This window comes from Magallana gigas, chromosome 4 (genome assembly GCF_963853765.1).
Source record: "Magallana gigas chromosome 4, xbMagGiga1.1, whole genome shotgun sequence".
NCBI classification, from domain to species: domain Eukaryota; kingdom Metazoa; phylum Mollusca; class Bivalvia; order Ostreida; family Ostreidae; genus Magallana; species Magallana gigas.
This window is the reverse complement of record NC_088856.1, coordinates 1962120-1977946: the sequence shown is the minus strand read 5'-3', so window position 1 is coordinate 1977946 and position 15827 is coordinate 1962120. Positions and strand designations below refer to the sequence as shown.

General features: G+C 32.1%; 1 protein-coding gene across 2 annotated transcripts; it reads right to left on the bottom strand.

The window, feature by feature from the left end:
• Nucleotides 1–2458: 2458 nt before the first annotated feature.
• Nucleotides 2459–14659, bottom strand: LOC105325988 (alpha-latrocrustotoxin-Lt1a). Of its 2 annotated transcripts, XM_066080874.1 has the most exons (6): nt 9764–9897; nt 8588–9315; nt 6390–6426; nt 5151–5213; nt 4943–5053; nt 2459–4814 (listed from the first exon to the last, which is right to left on the bottom strand). In XM_066080874.1, exons 2-6 carry the CDS (start codon nt 9308–9310, stop codon nt 3301–3303), a joined length of 2448 nt encoding a protein of 815 aa, XP_065936946.1. In that variant the 5' UTR covers nt 9311–9315; nt 9764–9897; the 3' UTR covers nt 2459–3300. The 2 variants fall into 2 exon arrangements, with proteins under 2 accessions (XP_065936946.1, XP_011424119.3); XM_011425817.4 differs by lacking the exons at nt 2459–4814; nt 4943–5053; nt 5151–5213; ... (1 more) ...; nt 8588–9315; nt 9764–9897 and adding exons at nt 12182–12400; nt 12629–12798; nt 13178–13265; nt 14571–14659.
• Between the last annotated feature and the right edge of the window lie 1168 nt (nt 14660–15827).

Here is a 15827-nt window from a genome sequence, read left to right as displayed (position 1 = left end):
ATAAAATATATAACGTGTAGTAGTAATAATCTATGGTGGCATATCTACGGAAACGTTTAACCGCCTCTCATTGTTGCGTTAGAACGCAATATATTAACAGTAATATTTTGTCATATATAATTGTTTTAAAGTTAAGCAATTTAATTTTCACAACAAAATTTATTTTAGTGACACCATTTCGACATGTTTTTGACGTCTTAAGCACTTCATTCTGCTAAAGTCGAATTACGCAATGTCGCGCTAAAATAATGCGTATAAACTATGCCGCCAAAATTATTAATGCAGAATATATTGCAACATAACTGTGTTTGGCAAATTCACCTAGCCGACTTATGTAAGACAGAGAGGAATTTAATAATATATTTCAGGTACTATTCATTCAACATTTCAAAAACTGCATTCTTTGTGATTTCTTATATCCTTTTTCGTTACCATCAAATAATCTTACTTATTATGGTTCCCAACCCAAAGGTTTAGTCTTTCTTTTTTACTTTTAAATTGAAGGTTAAGAAATATATAAAACCTTCGGAAATGCATATTTCTCGCGGTATTTTTATATTTAATCTTTCAAAAGCACTTCGAATTATGTAAAATCATCATTAATTGGGTATAGATACAACTCTTCATGTATACATTTAAACATGTATTATCTGAAACCTAATTAAAATCTACAAAAAAATTTTCGTTTTGCATTACAAATTTAGTTTAAATACAATCATGTATTGATTAAGGTATGTACTGAAATAATAAAAAAACTGTTTAAATCTTGGTTGTATCAAATTTGTTTTGTTTTTTTTTTTGCATTTGTTTATTTACACTTTAAAACTGCTGGGTTTTTTTATTACTAAAGAATGTGCTACGCCCCTCTCTCTCTCTCTCTCTCTCTCTCTCTCTCTCTCTCTCTCTCTCTCTCTCTCTCTCTCTCTCTCTCTCTCTCTCTCTCTCTCACGCTTACGGGGCTTTGCAGTTAGCTATTATGTTTACTGCTTTACATTATTGTGTTTATGATTGACATTAATTGGGTTAAATTGTTTCTCAAACTTAAGACGACAAACTTAAGTTGACATTCCTTGTAAACAGACAAGAAGTTATCAAAATGTGGACGCGAAAGTTCCACAAATTGTACAATTTCAACATAATTAATTTTCAATATTAAAGATAGCGCGAAAATTTCTTCGCATTTATATAAATGCAACAAAGTTATAACGCAAAATAATATTATGACTTAATCAAAGTTAACAAAGCTTGAAATGAGCGGTTAAATCATCCAAATTATATCTTCTTGTATATTTTTCTTTGTACAAGTCGACATAATTTTGACAACATATACATTTTATAAGATGATACCAATTTGAATTTGCCATTTAGAGGTTGAACACAACATCAAGAGGTGGTTATACGTTTCCGTAGATTATTTCAACATGCAACATGCAGGGGCGGATACAGGATTTGTAGTTAGGGGGGGGGGGGGGGGGGCGTGGATAAAATTATTTAGGCAGGGGGTCTGGGGGCCGCCTTGAGGCTGGGTTTTCGTGTATTTTGAAGGTAAAACCAGGCTCAAAATAGTGTAATTTTTTTTAGTTATGTAGACTTTTAAAAGATGAAATAAGCAATAAAAATAATCATAGATAAAGTTTTCATTTCTTTTAATCACCAGACTTCTGTCATCTACTATTTCCCCTTGGTGCTTACTTCCTTTACACAAAAGCCTATAACATATATATAACAATTTGACACATATTGTTACTTAAATTATACCTAATACATGTATTGGATTAAAAACAAAATATTTTAGGCATTTGTGAACTCCCAAAATTAACCAGGTTATCAAAGTTACAACATTCTAATGACGTTACGGTATCCGACCCCCTATATGTTAGCTGTTAGAAATATCTGATGCATCTATTTACCTAGAAAAAAAATTCAAAAAATATATAGTAATTAATTAATTATTGCATATAGACCATCTGGTTTTAAATGCAATTATATATTTACCTTCGACCAGCTTTTAAATATTCAGAAATTTTTGCTTGCATCGCAATAGGGAAATGACCGCGCAGTCTACACTTGAAACAACTGCTGTGATTTCCAGTCGATTCTTGGTCGATTCTTGGTCGAAGCCCCAAGTTCAGGGCCCTGGGGAATTTGATGCAGCCACCATAATGAAATGACCAACACTGCTTGTTTTAAACACAGTTGAATTGACTGTCAACATGCATTAGGATCAGATGTTTATAGATGTTTATAGAGCAGCAGAATTACATTCAGCATAGAACAGCTGGTGTATCAATGAGGTGTAACATTGAGTCAGGCATAATTATAAATAAAGTGAAACACAAAATGCTAACTTTTCTATGTAAAATTTATCAAATCATCTACAGTCATGCATACTTTAAAAATTTTAGGGGGGGGGGGGGGCGTGCGCCCTCCACGCCCCCCCCCCCCCTTAAATCCGCCAGTGACATAGCTATGTTGACATGCAAGAAAATTGCAATCAGATAAGAATTATACAAAATCTCAAAAAATCTCCAATATCGCCAACATGTGACATCCAAGATGCTAGATACGCTACCTACTGATGTCGACATGCAACTTATTTATTATTTATCAAAAATCGCAAGAAACAATTCTGTCGTCTGCATGTGATTCGTTTGATCGATACACATGTAAATATTACTAACATAACCGCTGGGGTTTCACAGAACATCCGTCTGTATGACCTAGATCGTCTCTCTATAGGAGAAACGATCTGTAGAAATACTGGGCTGTTAGTAGAATAAAAATAAAGTTCTTGTTTTCCTGAATGTTGCAGGATAACGTCCTCGGTCTCGAAATGTTGTTTAAAATATTAAAGCTTCGGCTAACGCCTCGGCTTTTATATTTCAAAACAACATGTCTCAACCTCGGAGGTCATTCTGCAACATTCACGATAACTCGTACATTATTTCTTAAATAGTTCTTAAGAAATCTTTTTAAAAATTAATAAAAAATAATAATAAAAAGAAACAATGAAATCACTATAAGGTCTTTAGACCCTAGATTTTAAAAATAATATCATGGTTTCACATCTAATTGAAATTATGAATACACATTGAAATTGCGCTTCACAATTATCCCTGACTCTCATAATCTCATAAGGATCATTGACAAAGATAACCTACAATATCTTTTCTTACAAAGAAAGTAACAATATGATAGCATTTTAATAATATAATTAGCCTCAAAATGCATATCAGTCACTTTAATTGCTGTTTGCAATTGCAGAAGAAATAAACACTGGTAAATGTATAAAAATTTTCATCAGAACGTGCTTTCGCTATAGCCACTACATGTACTCAGTCTGTCATCTGATTCCTTCTCCAGGCTAAATGTAATTTCTTCAACATCACCGACAGTTGGGTCCTGAATGGCTTCCGTCAAGTTGTTGTCTTGATAACTATCTCCTGTGAGCCTTATAATTTCTTCATTATTTGACAGTTTTGCAGCATCATACATGTTCTTTTTGTCTTCGTTGGTGAGAAATGAGTTGGATATTTCATGAAGCAGCTTAAAAGCTTTCAGATTACCTCCCCTTGCAGCTAGAACACAGGCCGGACAACCATATTCATCTCTTTCTTTAATCAAGTCAGGAAATTTGGACACAAGGTACTCACATACATTGAATTTCCCATAGAGACTGGCAATGTGTAAAATTGTTCTTCCATTTTGGTCTTTGGGAGTTATGTCTTCCACATATTTGTCTTCTACGATAATTTTCAAAACATCAATATTACCACATCTTGCTGCCACATGTTGTATTAACCAACCATTATCATCTCTTTCCAAAACGAGTTTTGGTAACTTCTGTGCAATGAATTTCCACATCTCCGTTTTTCTATAAATACAAGCTGTTTGTAAAATATTGATGTTGTTGTTACAGTTAATACTGTACTGCTGTACCTTGTCATTCAGATATTCCATTAGAAGACGCATCACTGATACATTTCCCCCAAACGCTGCATAATGGGCAGCATTATAGCCTTCATTGTCGGCTTCATGGAGCATGAATGGATATTCGGAAATTATCAGATTGACAATTCTCCTGTCACTATACAGACAAGCAATGTGCAAAATATTTCTGGGGTATATTGATACTTTTAACTCTTCTGACACCCATTTAGAAGTAATAAGCATCTTTAAGATTTTTTTATTTCCTCCACGTGCTGCATAGTGCGCGATAATTCTTCCTTCGTTATCTTTTTCGCGTGTAATCTCAGGATATGTTTTCTGAAGTTCTATATAAAGGCTACTGTTTCCACTTAAACATGCTAAATGGAGGATGTTGACGGAAGTTGTGCCTGATGTAATGCATACCTCTCTATAGTTTTTTCTTAAAAATGATATGACCGATTTATTTCCGTAAAATGAGGCAAACAACATCGCATTCCATCCATTGCAGTCTTCAATGTTAAGCAGATCAGGTTCTTTCGACAAACAAAATTGACAGAGCTTAACGTTACCATTTTTGCAAGCGATGTGTAAAACCGTCATTCCGTCTGAAGTTTTGTCCGCAAGATTTGCACCATGGTTGATTAAAACCTCCAGAAAAGGAATTGAATTATCCATTCTCTCAGAAGCATAATGTATTACACGATACCCTCTTTCATCTTTGGCACGCAAAAACTGACATTGTTCAGGTATTTCTGCCATTTTATTTTCAAATGATCGTTTACTTCTAGTTTTACACGCTTTTATTATTGCCAACAAAAGGATCATCTCGTCTGATTTTAAGGAATGAATGTTGTTCACATATTCAGGTTCATCACCAGGTATCGCTACGAAAAAATTTATTATTTCAGATTCAGTTTATTATTTCAGATTCATTTGTCATTCAAATATTTTTAATGTGTCCTTCTAAAAACGTCGGTATAAAATAGGTATTTTGATTGAACATTATATTTACCTCTTTTAATGGGTCCATCTTTGGTTCTTTTTGTTAAGGAAAAGCTTGTTGACAAAGACGACCTAGTCTTTTTCTTTTGATTTACACCATGGACAGAATGGAATTTAATTTCTAAAAGAAATAATAATTACTGTAGATTTTTTAAATGGTCGCTACAATAAAATGAAAACAAAGAATGAAAATCGTTTTAAATATTCAATATCCGTACCACTTAATTTCTTTTCTACTTTCTTTCGTAGCATTTCATCGCTGTCTTGGAGATTTAAATGACCTGCAATCATTGCATTTTATTAAACATTACTTAATTACTTAATGTGGTTGTTCCAATTGCTGTAACCAGATGGAAAAAGGATCTGGTTGATTATAATGTTGAAGATCTTACTGTATATGATATATTTAAGATTTGTTTTAAAACTACCAAAGATTCTTCTGTACAATGGCTTCAATTTAGAATTTTACACAAAATTCTTCCAGTTGGATACTACCTTAAAAAAATCAATATTAAAAATACTGACACATGTGGGTTTTGTAAAAACAATGTGGAAACAATAATACATGTTTTTATTTCCTGTGAGAAAATACATACCCTGTGGAGTGAACTTAGTTTATACATTTATAGAAAGACCTCTGAAAGAATTGGATTTAATATGTTTAATATTATACTTGGCCAACTTCCATTGTCATTTCATAACAAAGTAATTAATTTTATAATTCTGTATATGAAACAATATATTTTTTGTTGTCTTATGTCAAATAAGACACCATGTCTGATTGGTTTCCTTTATCACTTAAAACTAAAATACAATATTGAAAGATATGCTGCAATACAAACTGGTAAACTACAATATTTTGAAAACTTATGGGATAGTTGGAAAGATATCTTGGCTGCTGATATCTGATTTATTTTTATTACACTGTATCATGAATATTTTTTTCTATACTTAATCTTTTTCCCATATAAGCAAGTAACCACAAAATAATAAATTTCAGTGTTTATTCATAAGTGTGTATGTGTGTGTGTATGATTGAATGTCTGTTTTGCATGTCTGTTTCTTTGAAAAAGAAATAAATTATAAAAAAAAAAAAAAAAAAACATTACTTAATTGTATTTGGCATTGGCATTGCATTTTAATCAAACCAGGACTAATCACATTGATAATTGGTCTTTGTAAGGTATGTTTTTAAAACGAAAATTAAATAAAAATGTTTATTTCAAATTTGGAATCTTATTAAAAAAACATGTAAACATTGAGGGGGGTTGAGTTTTTTTTATCAATTTTGTATTTATAAAAACCTTACTAAGGTTGTACGTTGCTATTTTAATGATTGAAATTAAGCATTACTCGTCTTATATATTTTATATTTTGCGTTTTTAAATCTACTTAAGGTTCAACAATTCCAGTTGTGACTAGTATTAGATAGCTAATAACTTAGATGATTTGATTACCTTTTGGTTTCTTTTCTCCTGTTTCCTCCATTTGATACTATAAACAATTGAATGAAAAAACAATTGAAGATCCCCTAAATCTAATATGTCAAATGTGTAGATCTATAAGATGCTTTGTATACAAAATTATATATCTCACTTGCAACTCGACTAATGATATTAGAATTTTTGTAAACGATTAAAAACCTATACTTTACATTCTATACATTTACAATGGTTAAAAATACGATTTAATTTTGAGATCAAATGCTACACATGTATAACAAACGAGAAGATATTAAAAAATTGTAATAAATGTCTTGCTATACTCTATAAAAACTTTATAGGTTGGTGTATATATGAAATATAAATTTGATGTTATTAAGAAGGTAGTGTTTACATCTGTTTTGAAATATCATATGTTTCCCTGTTTGTTTTTAAGGTGAAAAATTACTATAACAAACTATCAACCATCTCAAAAATCAATAAGACAAAATACAAATTCAAAGCAGAGCAACAAGGCCCTCTAAAAAAAAAAAGAGGTAGGATCAGGTGCCTATGAGGAGTGAGCATCCTCTGCTGACCGGTTGCACCCGCTGTGTGCTATAATTTGCGATTGATTAAAATGTTTTCCTTTGTACAGTTGGATCCCCAATCTGGTCCCTCCCTACCTCTAAAGATTCCAATTTTAACGAATTTGAATCTGCAACATTTTAAGTTGCTTTCACTAAAGCTACGACTTTTCTAAGCTAATGGATTTTTAGATGAAGATTTTTAAAGATATTTCCTTACATATTCCTATGTAACACCCTCCCTCCCCCCCCCCCCCGTTGTGAACTCATTCTATCCCCGGGGGTCGTGATTTGAACACACTTGAATATACCCTACATGAAGATGCTTTCACACAAGTTTCAGCCGATTTGTTTCTGAGAAGAAGACCTACCTCCAGGGGTCATGATTTTATTGATTTTTAATCTACACAATCTAAGAATGCTTCCACATAAACTTTCAGTTTTCATGGCAGATTGGTTTCTGAGAAGATTTTTAAAGATTTATTTTCTATATTCCTATGAAAAATTTGACCCCCATTGTGGCCCTACCTACCCCTGGGGTCATGATTTTTACAACTTTGAATCTCACAACCTTAGGCTGCTTCCAGTTAAGTTCAGCTTTCCTTACCAAATGGTTCTTGAGAAGATTTTTGAAAATTTTACGGAAATTTTCATTTATTCCTAATTATATTCCCTTGTAAATGGGCGTGGTCCTTAATTTTTACAACTTTATTTAACTTAATTTATCACTTTTGCCTAAGGGTGCTTTGTGTCAAGTTTGATTGAAATTGGCGCTGTTGTTCCCGAGAAGATTTTGAAAATGTGAAAAGTTTACAGACAGACAAAATGTGATAAGAAGAGCTCACTTGAGCTTTCACTCCAGGTGAGCTAAAACGTGGCATTTTTGTTTGGCAAGTTGTAGAGGTTTTTTTCATTTTTGTACAAAATAACACTGAATGATGATTTATGCAATCTGCATGAATGAATCAATCTACCTGGCAGTTAAATGTAGTGAATATTAAAAGTAAAATTTAGCACCATGTATAGAATATAAAACATTGATACTAACAGCAGAGTAATTGTTTTGCCAGAAAATATATGAGTGTCCCGAACAGTGTCATTAATAGAACTGTTATTGAGAAACTGTTATTAGTTTTCAACAACCGTAAATTTGTTAAGTGTGAAAATCATTTGCAAATCAATCGTTATATGCTAAAATGTCTCCATATAAGCTTCAAGGAAATCGAAGTACATGTATTTATATGTAAATGAAATTATTATGAGTGTATTAAAACATACATATATTTATATCCACCAAGAAAAATTCCAACTATTTCTTATGAAAATGGATCATACATTCATATCTTTGTAGAAAATAACAGAACTGAAATCTACACATCCCAATTATCAATTGGTCGTAAATCTCAAAAGAAAGCATTTTCTTGTTTAGATATATGTTTTTGTTAACTAGTGTTTCCCTAGTCTCATTTAATCTCTTTTAATCACGCACCCTTTAAATTTTTAGAGAGAAAGAGTTAACTAAAGAAAATATTTGACAGTGTCAATGTCTCTATACTTGTAGAGAAGTGAATATGTGAGATGTGAAGTCTTGAAAAGTTTGTTTTTGGCATTTATTTAAAAGTTTGAATAATAGAAAATTAGCATTACCTTTTTGATTTCGTCCATTACTTTTGTTATTGCTTTTTCAAAATCTTCTTGAATCACACGTGCATGGGGTCCGTCCGATTGTTTGATCCAATTAATTATCATCTGATAACCCATTTTAAGCATGGGATCATCCTTAATTTCGTCGATGTCTTTGCATATTTGATTATGTAATGATGTTCCATAAGGAAATGCAATGCTTTTTAAAACAAAAGCCACGTCATCAAATGTATGAATATAATCAGATTCATTTATGCTTGCTTTGGGTGCATGACCAAAGTACGTGTTTCTCTGCTTGCGAAGCTTTTCAAGATTCTGTTTTTCTTGCCCAGAAAGTTGAAATAAATTAACAAGCAAACAAATTTTTAAAGATATATCCAGATCATCTTCGTTCACATTAGGTTTTATGTCATATACGCAGCAGCAATTTTTTTTTCTATTGCGACATTTCCTTGCTTCATTTTTTACATATAGTAACTCCCACTGGTAGGTTGACCTTACTTGTCCATACTGCCGATTATTTGCGTGAGGTAGACACAAACAACACAAATGTTTGAAGAAAAGATGAAACACGTCATGTTTTTTATTATTTAGAAAATCTGGAAACGTAGGTTGTTCAGCTTTTATTTTTTCCTTCAATGCGTGTGTCATGATAAAGCCTCCAGTATTTAAAATCAAAGCACTGAGTTTTAAAAACCAGATGTTCTCTTCCGATGGAAACGGCATGTTACCTTTCAAATAAAAAAATATTAATTTGAAATTTGTTTCAATGAGCACCCTAGCAAGAAAAACTTTAAAATTTTCGCTCGTTTTGCAAACAATTCGAGTTATCGCAAGATTACGTTGTAAAGTTTTAAAAGGGGTCCTGTGACTTGATTTAAAGGACCCTTTTCCCTATTTATCTCTAGTTTGTGCAGGTTCTTTAATACAGAGACGTCATGGATTGTAACATTCATCAAGATCTTCACATGCCATGACACATCTTCTTAGTTCTTAGATATTATCAATAATGGAATAAGAATATGGTGTCACCTGACTGTCAAAGGTTTACAAGTCTAAAATTACAAATGTGATCATGCCTATTTTTAACATTCCATTCTATTAGTTATGTTTATTTATCATATTTTTAAGTTAAAAGTTTTGCCGTAGATACACTTGCGGGAATACAATAATACTTACAGAAAAGTGGCTCTCCTAATAGCTGTTAATGTAATTTCTACTTATTCAATACCTTCAGTACTTCTGAAGTGCTATAATTAGTAAATAATTTAAACCGGTTCATGAGGGTGTTGCTAAAACGCGGAACGGAAAACGGAACGGAAAGCGGAACGGAAAGCGGAACGGAACGGAAAACGGAAAAATATCATGACGTTTAATGCTTAAATATTGTATAGATTTGATACAAATTTTTACTTTATAACATTTATTCATATTTCATAAATGATTATTATCAAAAGGTTGCGTTATTATTTGATTAATTCGTACGAATGTCTATCAACTAAATCATTGCTTAATAAAGTACGAAACGGAGAAATGAAATGTACAGACATTGTGATTAAATAAGCTTTTAAAATAACTTTTTTATTACTTTTCTTTGTAATATTATTGGAAAAATAGTGAAGGGCAGTTGGCTGAAGCGTTTGGTTGTGTTTTTCATGACTTTAAAACTTGTTTGGGATTTTATACTTATTCTTAAAAAATTCAAACGTGGTGTACCCTCATCCACATTGAATTTTTAGTGATACTATTTTAAACATTTATCAATAGCATTATTGATATCAATACCGTGACCGACGAACAACATCCACTTTCATTGTTAAAGGTTTTAGCTGCAACATCTGTTTGCTAACGTTTTCGTCTCGCTATTTTAAAGAAAATTAATCGAAAACAGAATCATTTCATTGGATCACTAACGCTCTAGATGTACTGCAAAATCTCCCTAAAATTGTTCCAAAATTGGCATTCGTTTACATATGTTATTGTAATATTTAAGGATTGGCAATTTTTTACGTTTACCTACGTTATTGTAAATTCCTGCAACTAAATCCAAATAGAGATATGGATATGTTGTTTAGTTTTATAAACTGGGACTAGTGGTCAAAGCATATGATGTTAATTGGAAGAAAATCATACATTTTCTAAAAAAAAAAAAAAATAAATAATTAACTTGAATATGGAGAGTAGTTTTAACAATACTAAAAATACATGAAGTATATTGTTTTAAGCTTGTTTAACACATCTATCAAGTAAATAACATTATATAACATTTTCCGTAATCCATCCCGTTCCGCTTTCTGTTCCGTTTTCTGTTCCGCGTTTTAGCAACACGCGTTTTCATGAAGACCCGTTTATCTAAATATAGACGAGTTTAGGGCGTCTGATAAATAAAAGCCTTTATTAAATATTTCTTTCTAATACTGGTGTAGATAAACAAATACTGCACTCTGTTTTGTAATGGTAAGCAATGTGCACATATTAGAAAATAGACAGTTAAATACATATATATATAATGTACCAAATAACTTTCTCTTTATTATAACTAAAGAGTATTCATTTCTTTCTTCATTATAACTAAAGAGTATTAGTTTAACTATAAAATACTTATCATTGATAAAGATCTCGTATATATAACTTACATTCTACAATTTGGACATTAGCCTTTTTGGGTTTATGTCACAGTAACAGTTGAATACCAAGTAATTTTATGAATGCAAATAAGACAAAATCGATATTGCAACGCTCTGATTAACACCACCGGGTATTTCCATTCAGCTTTAATGTAAGATTTCTGGTAGTATTAACAAGTCGAAATTTGTGGAGGTTTTTCTTTCAAATCCAAGACTTTATCAAAGGATGTAAGCAAAAAAAAAAACACTTGATAGCAACTGGCTTCTCTATTGCAATTGCTTATCCTTGTCCTTAACTCAAACCTGAAGTAATCTTTACGCGTTTTTATCCTTTGATTTGAAGTGGAGTAGATAATAGAGAAAACGTTCTAAAGCAAAACTTGTCTAATTTTCCTTTATTCGCTTTATGAAGCTTAATTAAATAAAAATAACTTTCATTTAACTTTCATTAGAATATTTCATCTCTCAGTAATTTTTATGATAAAAAAATGACAATAACAAACTCTCAACCATCTCAAAAATCCATAAAACGAAAAACAATGTTACATTAAAAGTTTAAAATCGAAGATTTTTTAACTTATCTTTAACAATCTGATACAAGTAAATATCCCAAAATTGATGGAAAGAACATAGTACAAGTTGTACCGATTAGTAAACTTTTTTTAACATGTATGGAACGATAACCGTATAAAACCTACATAAATCAATTCAATTCTAACAAATAATATACACTGTTATTTTAAGGTTATTCCAATAGCTTTTAATGACATATTATGGTAGAGACACAAATTAAGTATTTGAAAAAAATAATGAATTCAAAATGACAAAATTACATTGATAAATCAATAATCTAAATTATATATATATATATATATATATATATATATATATATATATATATATATATATATATATATATATATATATATATGCATGCATTTCGAAAACTTTGAGTTTTCATAAAAAGCGGATTATTATCGAACAATCATTGTGACATTAACAAGTGTTTTTCAATAAGGCAAAGAAGGGGGGCAGCGTGACACTAACATGAGAGTTTATTTATAAGCGGGAGGAGGTTGGTATCCGCCTGGTGCCGCAGCCTGTGGGGGATAATTGTACTGGGGGTACGCGGGCTGTGTCCCCGGGGGATAGGCGGCAGTGTTGATATAGCCTCCACCCATCTGTACTCCTGATGCAGAAAAAACACATAGGTGTAATTCAGCTAACGAACAACTATAATTCTTATAATAAATTAATCAAGAGGCTCATTGACCCCATCGCTTACCTAGGCAACAATGGCCATTATAAAATCAAGGTTCTAAACGATAATGATCTTGCAAACTTTTCTCAGTAAGAATAACATGCAGTTTGTAAACAAAATATATATGTTATAATAAAAAAAAAACGAATCACAAACCTCCAGTTGTCGACGCCATTACGGCAACATTTGTTCCAGGCGGGTGCAGTACTTGGCCTCTTGCCGCTAAGCGGCGTGGTCGGATGCAGCAGAAGAATACGATGATTCCAATCAGACAGGCTATGCCCACCAGAGAACCAATTACAGCTCCCACGATAGAACCAATTGGTCTGGAGGTAAATAGCAGACATAGTAATCTTATGCATGATATATAAGAACAAAGCTGAGGAAATGCCTCCATGTACCTATTGCATTATAGTTTTCATATGACGTATTTTGATAACAAAAATTAAGACAATTTTAAAAAAAAATGAGTTACATTTTAATTACAAATGTGTTATATACAAATGGCCGTAAAAGCAGCTTAAACTATTAATTAGCTTATCACTAACTGCAAAAAAAAAAAGAAGAAGCGCTTATAAAGGGAGAAGTTGTCGTCGTAATGCATTTCAATTAATTAAAGAATTCAAAACCAGTTGCATTTCAATTAATAAAATGAAAATAAAACTGCGGTCTGGATTGATTAATAGATAAACTATATTAACTTACAAGTACACGTGACTGTAGTAGCTACAATAGTAGGATACATAGCCACCGTTGTATGTGTATTCATAGCAGTACCTAGCATCAGCGACATCTGTCAGAAAATATCAACAGCATGTATCATAAAGGCTGTAAACAGGTCACATCAGCGACATCTGTCAGAAAATATCAACAGCATGTATCATATAGTCTGTTAACAAGTCACATCCAGAAAATATCAACAGCATGTATCATATAGACTGTAAACAGATTTATTATATAGGCTGTAAACAGGTCACATCAGCGACATCTGTCAGAAAATATCAACAGCATGTATCATATAGGCTGTAAACAGGTCACATTAGCGACATCTGGCAGAAAATTTCAACAGCATGTATTATATAGACTGTTGTATGTGTATTCATAGCTCCCCTTTTCCTGCTTTAGAAGCCTACCTCTCGGATCCAAGAATTTCACAGTTTCTTATCCTAGACACCAGCTAGACATCGATAAGTAGAGAGAAATATTTTAAACATCATCAATTGTTACATTTAAAAAGTTGATTCTTGGGAATGTGTCAAAATTTGTTATACCTGACTATTGCCATCAGATAATGCACACCAGTGTCAGGTTTGCCTGTTAATTTCTGAGATGGGCTAAAAACAGGGTATATACTTATTATGAAAAAATAAACGTCATCTAAAAATCTACTACGGTATATATAGAAGACTATACATGGGGAAACACCACAATGAAGCCAGCTTTCAATGGGGTGGGATCTACCATTTGGTCACCATTCCCCAGTAAAAGTGTTCGATAGTCATATATTCAGACGGGGGATTGGCTAACGGAAAGGGTTCTATGGAACATTGAATATCAACAACCTCTGAGAGTAAATCAATATCTTTATAATATTTTAAAGAATCCATATTATAAAGAAGTACATTCATATAATGCTTAAGGTAACTTTCTAAGGTACTGGGCACAACTATGAGCCTGTAAAATCTGGTCCATTTTATTTGGAGAGGTGGGGGGGGGGTATCTAGTTAAATACGTTTTAGTCGTGCAACAGTGAGGGTAAGTGATCCAAAGCCATAATTTTTCTCATAACTTCTCTGCCATTCTATTTCTATATCTGCGTATTAAATACAAAACAAAAAAAGGGTTTGTCTCTCGAACTTCCGGGGTATATAGTTTTAACATCCCATTCTAGCGTATTTTTCAAGGTAATCAATTGCGATGAACTAAGCAAATAAACATTAGATAGCAAACCGCCGCTTATCTTTGTTATGAAGCAATAACATTCAAATGTCATGTTGTTTGAGGAAAATAAACCAAGATTTAAACAAAACCTAGTATAATTCTTCAATTTAAAGCATCACCAAAACAATTAAATACGATTGTCATTATTATAACTTACCCCAAAGTACAAAAAAAAAGATCAGGGGACTCAAACCCATGTTCGCCATCTTGTTTTTAGATAAGATTTTATCACGTGATGTCAAAGTTACACACTGTCAAAAAGCTCTGAGTCAATAGTTAGATAAAAAGTTTATTAAACCATTGGATTTCTCAGAGTGCATGTCAATAGACATTTATAAATTATCAAACTTCTAAAATAAATGCACTATGTCGTTCAAAACTATACTTACAATTCAATACTGATCTCTCTATATGAAAAGTGGATGGGTCAATTTCTCGATGTAGTATTACGATGATGAATGTGTTTGGTATTATACCATAAAAAGACACTTTTGTTGGGTCAGCTCTCTTTTTTATATATTAGGATGCTCATTAGCATCAAAGTTTATGAAAATGAAATTTGTCTCCCCTTTAATTTGGTGGTCTCCTCAGTTCACTGGGATAACTTAATTAGGCAGACTGTCAGGTAGCAACTAATACTTTTTGTCTTAAAAAGCGAAAGCAGGTGCGACAACTCAGTTTATTTTAAACTGCCGAGGACTAGTTGCAATTTACCATTAAAAAATTACTAGTCCTTCGCTTCTATTTTACTGTTTCTAAAAGTGGGTGATCTGATAATGTTTGGTAATATAATAGACAATAACGACACAAGAATCGCCAGGTTCTAAAGTCTGATTTTGTGTTTACAAGTATGATTACTAATGGATTGTATCAAAAAAATAACCAAAAGTGATACTAGGAACGTGAGTTTTATATTTAGTTAGAGTCTAAATTTGGTTTTTGGTGGGGTTTTTTTTGTTTTATGGAGGGTTTTTTTTCAGAGAAATGGGCAATAACTTTTGAAGCGTATCCACACCAAATGAGCACGTCTAGAAATGAACAAACATAACTCGTTACTTCTAAAATACTAGTAAACACTTTAATATATACATGTAATATACTTTAAAATGTTCAAATATACATGTAAAGTAATGAACTTGACTTCATTTTGCTCTGTTGTAGGTTTCGTTTTGCTTTGGTTTCGTTTGGTTTCGATTTGATTTCGTTTCGGTAGATTTCGTTTCAGTTCGTTTCGTTTCGTTTCCATTTTGTTTTGTACTGTACAGGCACCCAGGTTTTCCTTATGATACCAATTATACCGGTTTGAAAATTGGATTAGATTGGTTGTCTCCTCGATGACGGTAGATTAATTCATGAATAATTTGGAAGGATTTAACTATCTACATACTGTAAAAGTCTGGGATTTTTGTTTTTG